Genomic DNA, 10,450 nt, shown 5'->3' with positions numbered 1-10,450 from the left:
GAACAAGTAACCTTTGCCTCGTATCGATGATTTGTTCGACCAGCCTCAGGGAGCGAGAGTGTTCTCCAAGATTGATCTCCGCTCAGGTTATCACCAGTTGAAGATCAGGGACTCAGATATACTTAAGACAGCTTTCAGGACCAGATATGGTCATTATGAGTTCTTGGTGATGTCTTTCGGGCTGCCCAATGCCCCAGCAGCGTTCATGCATTTGATGAACAGCGTGTTTCGGCCGTATCTTGACTCGTTTGTCAAAGTCTTCATTGATGATATCTGGTATACTCGCGTAGTCAGGAGGAGCACGCGGAGCATTTGAGAGTGGTGTTGCAGAGATTGAGGGAGGAGAAGCTTTATGCAAAGTTCTCCAAATGTGAGTTTTGGCTCAGTTCAGTGGCTTTCTAGGGGCACGTGGTGTCCAGTGATGGTATTCAGGTTGACCCGAAGAAGATAGAGGCGGTTCAGAGTTGGCCCAGACCGTCCTCAGCCATAGAGATTCACAGTTTTCTTGGTTTGGCAGGTTATTATCGCCGGTTTGTTCAGGGATTTTCATCTATTGCATCGCCGTTGACCAAGTTGACTTAGAAGGGTGTTCCATTCCAGTGGTCTGATGAGTGCTTCCAGAAGCTCAAGACTGCCTTGACCACAGCTCCAGTGTTAGTATTGCCATCAGCTTCAGGTTCTTATATCGTGTATTATGATGCTTCGAGAGTTGGTATTGGGTGTGTTCTGATGCAGGAGGGTAGAGTTATTGCTTATGCTTCTCGTTAGTTGAAGCCTCATGAGAAGAACTACCATGTTCACGATTTGGAGTTGGCTGCCATTGTTCACGCGTTGAAGATTTGGAGGCATTATTTGTATGGTGTGTCTTGTGAGGTGTATACTGATCATCGTAGCCTCCAGCACTTGTTCAAGTAGAAAGATCTCAATTTGAGGCAGGGGAGGTGGTTGGAGTTGCTTAAGGATTATGACATTACTATCTTGTATCATCCGGGAAAAGCCAATGTGGTTGCCGATGCTTTGAGCCGAAAGGCGGTGAGTATGGGGAGTTTGGCATATATTCCGGTTGGGGAGAGACCTCTTGCAGTTGATGTTCAGGCTTTGGCCAATCGGTTCGTGAGGTTGGATATTTCAGAGCCCAGTAGGGTATTGGCTTGTGTGATTTCTCGGTTTTCCTTATATGAGCGCATCAGAGAGCGCCAGTATGATGATCCTCATCTGCTTGTCCTTAAGGACAGAGTTCAGCATGATGATGCCAGAGATGTGACTATCGGTGATGTTGGGGTGTTGAGGATGCAGGGCCGGATATGTGTGCCTAATGTGGATGGGCTTCGGGAGTTGATTCTGGAGGAGGCCCGTAGCTCGCGGTATTCCATTCATCCGGATGCTGCGAAGATGTATCAGGATCTGAGACAACATTATTGGTGGAGGAGAATGAAGAAAGACATTGTGGGGTTGTAGCTCGGTGTCTCAATTGTCAGCAGGTGAAATATGAACATCAGAGACCGGGTGGCTTGCTTCAGCGGATGGATATTCCAGAGTGGAAGTGGGAGCGGATCACCATGGACTTTGTAGTTGGGCTCCCACGGACTTTGAAGAAGTTCGATGCTATTTGGGTGATTGTGGATTGGCTGACCAAGTCCGCGCACTTCATGCCTATCTGTACTACTTATTCTTCAGAGCGGTTGGCAGAGATCTATATCCGGGAGATTGTTCGGTTGCATGGTGTCCCAGTTTCAATCATTTCAGATCGGGGCACTCAGTTTACTTCACAGTTTTGGAGGTTTGTACAGCGAGAGTTGGGTACTCAGGTTGAGTTGAGCACGGCTTTTCACCCTCAGACGGACGGGCAGTCCGAGCGCACTATTCAGATATTGGAGGACATGTTACGCGCTTGTGTCATTGATTTTGGAGGGTCATGGGATCAGTTTCTACCGCTCGCCGAGTTTGCTTATAACAACAGTTACCAGTTGAGTATTCAGATGGCTCCATATGAGGCTTTGTACGGGAGGCGGTGTAGATCTCCAGTTGGTTGGTTTGAGCCGGGCGAGGCCAGGCTATTGGGTACAGATTTGGTGCAGGATGCTTTAGACAAGGTGAAGGTGATTCAGGAGAGACTTCGTACAACGCAGTCGAGGCAAAAAAGCTATGCTGACAGGAAGGTTCGGGATGTGTCCTACATGGTTGGGGAGACGGTTCTGTTGGAGGTTTCACCCATGAAGGGTGTTATGATATTTGGAAAGAAGGGTAAATTGAGTCCGCGGTTCATTGGGCCTTTTGAGGTACTTCGGAGGATTGGGGAGGTGGCTTATGAGCTTGCTCTGCCACCCAGCTTGTCGAGTGTGCACCCGGTATTTCATGTTTCTATGCTCCGGAAGTATATTGAGGATCCGTCTCATGTCCTGGATTTCAGCACAATTCAGTTAGATGGCGATTTGACCTATGATGTGGAGCCAGCAGCTATTTTGGAGCATCAGGTTTGAAAGTTGAGATCAAAAGATATAGCTTCAGTGAAAGTGTAGTGGAGAGGTCGGCCCGTGGAGGAGGCTACCTGGGAGACCGAGCGGGAGATGTGGAGCAGATATCCTCACCTATTTGCGGCTTCAGGTATGTTTCTTGACTCGTTCGAGGACGAACGTTTGTTTAAGAGGGGGAGGATATAATGACCCGGCCGGTCGTTTCATGAGTTACCGCTCCGTTTCCCTCATTTCTGCTTCTATTTGCTTTGTTTATCAGTTCTATGTGTGATCGGGTTGGTTGGCTCGGGTTCGGAAAGGTTTTGGTAAGATTTGAGACACTTAGTCTCTTTTAAGAAAGCTTAAGTTGGAAAAGTCAACCGAATGTTGACTTATGTGTTAGAAGGCTCAGATGTGAGTACCGATGGTTTGGATAGCTTCGGGAGATGATTTGTGACTTAGGAGCGTGATCGGAATGTGTTTTGGAGGTCCGGAGTAGATTTAGGCTTGAATTGGCGAAATTGAGTTTTTGGCATTTTCCGGTTGATAGGTGAGATTTTGATATAGGGGTCGGAATGGAATTCCGGAAGTTGCAGTAGCTCCGTTATGTTATTTGGGATGTGTGTACAAAATTTCAAGTCATTCGGACGTGGTTTGGAATACTTTTTGATCAAAAGCGGAATGCGGAAGATTTTAGAACCTTAGGCTTGAATTCGATGTGTTTTGGTTGTTTTGATGTTGATTGAGGTGTTTTGAAGGTTGGTTTAAGTTTGAATGGTTGTATAAGACTTGTTGGTGCTTTTGGTTGAGGTCCCGGGGGCCTCGGGGTGATTTCGGATGGTTGACGGAAGGTTTGGAATTGAGTTTAAGAGCTGAAGCCTTTTGGTTGTTGTCATAACCGCATCTGCGGTTGAAGGATCTCAGGTGCGACCGCGCAGATGCGGGCGACAAGTTGCAGAAGCGGAAAAGGCCTAGGAAGGCTGTGACTGCAGAAGCGGTTAAGTGACCGCACCTGCGATGGCGCAGGTGCGGAGTGAGCATCGCAGATGCGATTTTGGCCGCTTAAGTGGAAACCGCAGGTGCGGCGCTTGGGACCACAGTAGCGGTCACGCAGGTGCGACCTCTGGACCGTAGGTGCGAAAAGCCTGGGTCAGAATGTTTATATTTCTTCCTTCGCGATTTTCAGATGGTTTCACCATTTTTAAACACGAATTTTGGAGCTTTGGGCGATCTTGGAGAGGGAATTCAAGGAGACTTCATTGAGGTAAGGTCTTGGACTATGAAAATTCGTTTCTATGGTATTGATTCACGGATTAGAGCTGTAATTAAGGTTAGAATTTGAGAAACTAGGGCTTGGAAACTTAGGCCTTTGATTGAGAATTTGAAGGACCATTTGTGGTCGGATTTTGGAACTTTTGATATGTATGAACTCGTGGGGAGATAAGGAATCTAATGACGTAAAATTTATCGAATTCCGAGATGTGGGCCTGGGGTTCGGGTTTGGTTAATTTCGGGATTTGCGTTGTTTTTTGATTATTTTCGAGTGGGCCTTGTCCCTTTAGCATATTTTGATGATTACGTTCTGATTTTGGTAGATTCGGAGCATCCGGAGGCCGATTCGAGGGGCAAAAGCATTGCGAGCTAGATTTTGGGCCGGATTGAGGTGAGTAATAATTTTAAATGTTGTCCTCAGGGTATGAAACCCCGGATTACACAGCGTTAGGCTATGTTGAGGTGACGCACACGCTAGATGACGAGCGTGGAGTCGTGCACCGTTGGGGAGTGTGACTTAGTCCATTCCGAATGACTGTTTTACTGTATATTTGATTGCAATTTGTCTGATGTTATCATGTTTTGGGCTAAATATCATATTTGGGCTTCGTGCCAACTATCTGGACCCTTAGGGGATATTTACTGCTATTTTCCTCACTGTTATGACTTTATACTTGCACTCAGTCATACTATATTTTACTGTTTTCATAACTCAGCCATGCTTACTCTGTTTTAAACCCTTTAAATGATATTTTAAAAGATATTTTGAGTTGAGCATCATGTTTACTGTTGCCCGAGGGGCATATGAGATTCTAGCTGAGTAAGGCCGAGGGCCTGTGTTATGAGGACACTTTTGGGTCGGGCCGCACGCTGCAGCAGTGATATACTGATTATGATAATGAGGCCGAGGGCCTGAGATTGTACGCCACGAGGTGGCTTGTGATTGATATGAGGCCGAGAGCCTGTTGATGATGCCATGAGATGGCTTGATATTGCGCTTGGGCCGTAAGGGGCCCCTCCCGAAGTCTGTACACCCCCAGTGAGCGCGGGTACCCATTATGATTTGAGATATAGCTCGAGGGGCTGGTATTGTTTTGTGATGTTGCGCAAGGGGCTGATACTGTTGTTACTGTGCCCGAGGGGCCGTTCTTATGTGTTTACCTTTTCTAGCTGCTTCCCTTTATTTGTTTAACTGCTTAACAGGTATTTTTATGGGATTTCGCTGTTTAATTGCGTTTAATGATTTTGTCCTGCCTCTTATAGCTTATTGATGTGTTTAACGTGATTTTATATCGCTCAGTCTTCATTTGTTGTTATTACTCACTGAGTTGGAGTACTCACTTTACTCCCTGCATCCCTGTATGCAGATTAGGGTGCTACAGGTCCTGCTAGCGAGGGTTGAGAGCTCTCCAGCAAATTTCCGGAGATTTACTAGGTAGCTGCTCGGCGATTCGCAACCCAGTGCATTCTCCCTCTATCTTATTTCCTTCTGTTTCAGTTATGTAGTAGTGGAGTAGACTTCATACTTGTAGTATTATTTTAGATGCTCATGACTGGTGACACCCCGATGTCGGGCTGTATTTTATTCCGCAAATTATTTTGTTACCTTATTTTGGAATTTTATTTTGATAATGACTTAGTATTTATTATTTTAATTGCTTTGAGATGAATTGGGAGTGTGTCGGCTGGCCTTGTCTTCACGAGAGGTGCCATCACGACCGGGTCCGGGTTTAGGGTCATGACAAAACTGTATTCTCTGCATCCTCTCCTTGGTTAGCAATTTGTTTTGACATGCCAGCCATACTATAAATCTCTGATTAGGAAGCATTATTTTACTCCATATTAGCTTTACTTCCCCTGTCTTAGATAGAGGTCCCAACATATGCTGATAGCTCTTAGACATGGAGTATTCTCCTGTTTTTGACAGCCTGTATTTATCTCCTTGATACCTTCCTGCTATTTGAAGCTTAAGAGAGTTCAATTTCTTCCAATACCAGCTACAGTCTGTTGGTGGTTGGTGTTCCCATATACTTGCCTTATCCTTTATGTATATACTGTTAACCCATTTGACCCATAGTGTGTCTTTTTTCCTAGCTAATTGCCATAGAAGTTTACCTACTGCAGCAATATTCCATTTGCAGCAACTTTTGATGTTTAAACCTCCATACTGTTTAGGAATACAGACCCTTTCCCATGCTACTAGGTTAACCTTCTTTTTGTCTTCAGTGGCACCCCACAGGAAGTCTCTGGATTTCTTGTCAACAAGCTTTACCACACTTTGAGGCAGAATAAACACAGCACTCCAGAAGTTGTATATAGAAAATAGTACTGCCATTATTATTTGCAATCTCCTAGCATATGACAGTTGCCTTGTATAAGCTGTAATTTTGCTTGTGATCTTATCAACTAATTGCTTGCAATCTATCTTATTCCACTTCCTTGATGTAAGAGGAAGGCCTAGGTACCTTATAGGAAACATCCCTAAAGTGAACCCAGTAATCTTCAGCATATTCTGCCTTGTCACCTCATCTACCCCTGCTACAAACATGCTAGATTTATCTATGTTTGCCTCCAAACCTATAACATCACTGAAATGATGTAATGCCTCCATCACTCTAGCTATGGATTTCAGATTTCCTTTACAGAAAATCATCAAGTCGTCCGCAAATACTAAGTTAGTTAACTTTGTTTCCTTACACATGGGGTGATATCTGAAGTCGGGGAGATCACTCATCTTACCAAGAACCCTTGACAGATATACCATTACTAGAACAAATAAGAGGGGTGAGATAGGATCCCCTTGCCTAAGGACCCTCCTGCCTTCAAAATAGCCATCGTTTTCTCATTAATTCTAATAGAGAACTGGATTGTAGTCACACAAGTCATCACCAGTTTAGTGAATGAATCTGAAAATCATCACCAGTTTAGTGAATGAATCTGGAAATCCAAATCCTTTCAGAGCTTCCTCTATGAAAACCCAGTTGATCATATCATATGCCTTTCTCAAATCAATTTTCATAAGGCACCTAGGAGATGTTTTCCTATTATAGTGTCTCGGTAAGTCATGGCAGATAAGGAAATTATGAATCAAAGATCTACCTTCAACAAAAGCTGCCTGGTTTTCAGCTACTAGTATTGATACAGCTTTCTTGAGCCTCTTGTACAACATCTTGGAAATGCATTTGTATATGACATTGCATCAAGAAATTGGTCTGAATTGACTTGCAAACTCTGGGACTGGAACTTTGGGGATCAAACATATTACTGTTGAGTTGACTTGCCTTAACAATTTGCCATTCTCCATGAATTCCAATATAGCTGCTGTAACATCATTACCAATGATACTCCAAGCTTCCCTATAGAAACCACTACCATAACCATCTGGACCTGGACTTTTGTTCACATCTATACTGAACATAGCCTGTTTCACCTTCTTGACTGTGAAAGGTTGTATGAGTTCCATCTGCTGTATAACATTCAGTGTAGTGCCATTCTTCAGAAAGCTATGAAATGCTTTTGCTCTTCTTCTTTCTTTCCTTCCTAGCATAGTTTCATAGTAATCTACCAGAACATTTGCTATGCTTACATTATCTGTTGCTAGTTCCCCATTTTGATCCTTGATCTGTGTGATGGCTTGTTGCAATCTTTTGTGTCTGATTACTGAGTAGAAGTACCTAGTGTTGTCATCTCCTAGCTTAATCCAGCTTGCTTTGCTCCTTTGTAATAGAAACATTTCAGCTAGATAAGAGGAATTCCTGAATTTCTGGTACATGGTTGTCTCCTGTTCTTGTAAAGCTTTATTAGAGGGGTCAAAATACAATCTATTATGTGCTTGGTTTAAAGCTGCCCTATCTTCCTCAGCCTTTTTTAAGATATTCCTGAAGTGCTGTTGATTGAGCTTCTTCAATGCCTTCTTTAGTAGCTTCAGTTTCTTAACTACTTGGAACATATTGCACCCTGCTACTTGTTGCTGCTAACCCTGTGTTACAACCTCTATAAACTGAGGGTGTAAAGCCCACACATTGCAGAATTTAAAAGCTCTAGCCCTCTTCCCTCCTCTTGTATCTTTCTTTATTCTAAGCGGACAATGATCACTTATTCCCTCCATTAGATATACAGCCTGAACCACTGGCATATTATCCAGCCACTCTCTATTTACAAATGCCCAATCAATTTTTGAAAAAACTCTATTATCATCATGTTTGTCATTCCATGTGTATCTACAACCTCCACATGGTAACTCCATGAGTTCACAAGAATCAATACACTCTTGGAAATCCACCACTTCACCCATAGTAACTGGAAGTCCTCCTATTCTATCATCTGCTTGCAGGACAGAGTTTAAATTCCCTGTTACCAACCATGGTTGATTTATTCCTCCACTCATACTTTATAATGTTGCCATAGACTTCTTCTTTCTTCCCTTGTATTAAAAGCGTACACAGCTGTCATATAAAACTCCTTCTGCAGAACAGCATCTTTAACTAGACATGTTATACTTTGGGCAGTACCACTTATGTACCTGACTTGATAGTAATCAGGTCTCCATGCTACAACTACTCGACCATTATAATGATACTCTACATTTGTAATGTACTTCCATCCTCCAAACATATTATTTATTACTTTCTCCATATTGCCAGTTTTCACCTTAGTCTCTAGTAAGTTTACTAAACCTATATTTTCATTAGTACAAAGGAGTTTTACCTCCTTTTGTTTGTTAGGAGTATTTAAGACCCTAACATTCCAGCTTAGCATGCTATCCATGACCTTGTGGAGATAGGACAGTGCCTCCCCCATTTGAGACTTGTCTGCTTTGTGATTGTCTTCTTGTACTGCTCTCACTTAGCACACTGAAAGTGTTGTGTTCTGCTGAAGAATGTTGTATTTGTTCCTTAGGACCCATCCTTCTGCATTCATCTTTCCTCCTATAGTTTTTATTGACTCCTTCTCCCCTACTGGCTTTGTGATTTCAACTCTTGATGCTGCTAGTGCTTGGTTATTCTCTCCCTGTTCTTTGTTTGTGTCTTTTACTTCTGGATCAACGGTCTGTTGCTTTGGAGGAGCTGTTTGCTTCTTCCTCCTACAATCTTCCTCCGAGTGACCATACTTGTGACACTGTTTACATAATACTGGCTTCCAGTCATATTGGATTCTTTGTTCAATCAATGCACCTTTTTCATTCCTGAATTGCACCTTGTCAGGCAGGGGAGAATCCACATCTACCTCTATAAGGAGTCTAGCAAAATTGAGACCTATCTTGTTCTCTGTATTCCTGTCCACCATAAGGGGCTTACCTATCATGCTTCCTATCTTGTTGAGCCCTTTAGGACCCCAGTACTTGAAGTCCAATCCAGGTAGTTTCACCCAAATTGGAACAGTATAGAGTTCCTCCCTGGTAAACTCCATATCCTTATGCAATTCCTTGACAATGAATGGCTTGTTGTCAAAATGATAAATCCCTCCCTGCAGCACCTCATCTTTCCCAATTACATTACTTAGTTGTTTTACGGTATTAGAATGTAACTTATATAGGGGCCTTGTCATTAACAGCTTCAAATTGTTATAAAAAGTTATTTCTGAATTAAATATTATAAAAATCTGTACAAATATTATTTTAATCGATTATAATCAGTCATTTATCTCTTTATTTATGTTACCAAATTTACACACAATTGCATATCATTAGTATCACCTTAACATGATTTATTTATTTTAAGATTATGCATGGTTAGTACACTTTAATTTAATTTCCAAAATATGATAAAATAGTTAGCCGGCAATGCAGGATGCATTATATAGTCAAAGACGACGGAAGCTGGCCGGTCAAAGAGTGACATGATGTTCTCTTACTCCCTCCATCTCATATTATTTGTCATGATTCACTTGTACACGTCCCTTAAGATAAATTAATTAAGATGAAATTTCGACTACTTTACCCTTATTCATGTCTTAATATGTAATCTTTTTTCAGTATTTGAACAAAGTATACATGATTGAAGTGTTTGTAGTCTTCAAGGTTAATTATTATTAAGAGTAAAAGAGGAAAAAGATAATTAATTTTGTCTTGAACTTCTGAAGAAGTGACAAATAATTTGAGACAATTATTTGTAATAATCACGACTGATAATATGAGACGGAGGGAGTATCTTCTTGCATGTTTTTCACCCTAGCAAAATACACTGGTCTCAACTCAATTGAGGTCCTGTAGTTTGGGAATGAAGTTCTTGTCGGCAAAAACACTTAAGCCTTTCATAATGAGCTCTCTAACGTAAATGTAAATTTCGAATATCAAATACTCTTTTCGGTCCACAATAAGTGATCAACTTGCTTTTGGCATGCCCATTAAGAAAATACTAAATTCTATAAAAAAATACCTAGTATGACTAAACTACCCTAATTAAATATTTAATGTGAGGAGTAAGAAAACTTTTTAAGGAATATGTACATAAGAGTAATTTTGTAAAAGTAAATTGAATTTTTTTAATTATTTAAATAGATACTTATTTTGGACCAAAATAAAAAAAGCAAATTAGACGTAGACACTCATGGTCCCTTAGTAGGGCGTGTAAGAATAATACTGAATATGGTAAATTTATAATGTTAAGATTATAATATTAGGGATTAGTTATGTTACTGTTTGGTTTGATATAAAAAAATAATATGCATTGCATAGGAGTGTATACATGCTTATCCATGCATTAGAAATTATGGTATTAATAATG

The 10,450-nt window shown here is 41.6% G+C and overlaps 3 protein-coding genes across 3 annotated transcripts; all 3 read right to left on the bottom strand.

Annotated features, from left to right (window-relative positions):
- LOC109228100 lies at positions 5,574 to 6,489 on the bottom strand. Its single transcript, XM_019393275.1, has 2 exons — positions 5,761 to 6,489; positions 5,574 to 5,678 (listed from the first exon to the last, which is right to left on the bottom strand). Exons 1-2 carry the CDS (start codon positions 6,487 to 6,489, stop codon positions 5,574 to 5,576), a joined length of 834 nt encoding a protein of 277 aa, XP_019248820.1.
- LOC109228099 lies at positions 6,925 to 7,674 on the bottom strand. Its single transcript, XM_019393274.1, has one exon. The coding sequence runs from the start codon at positions 7,672 to 7,674 to the stop codon at positions 6,925 to 6,927; it is 750 nt and encodes a 249-aa protein (XP_019248819.1).
- LOC109228098 lies at positions 8,571 to 9,272 on the bottom strand. Its single transcript, XM_019393273.1, has one exon. It carries the CDS (start codon positions 9,270 to 9,272, stop codon positions 8,571 to 8,573), a length of 702 nt encoding a protein of 233 aa, XP_019248818.1.

Source organism: Nicotiana attenuata, chromosome 6, assembly GCF_001879085.1.
Source record: "Nicotiana attenuata strain UT chromosome 6, NIATTr2, whole genome shotgun sequence".
NCBI lineage: Eukaryota > Viridiplantae > Streptophyta > Magnoliopsida > Solanales > Solanaceae > Nicotiana > Nicotiana attenuata.
This window is presented reverse-complemented; position numbering and strand designations above follow the sequence as displayed.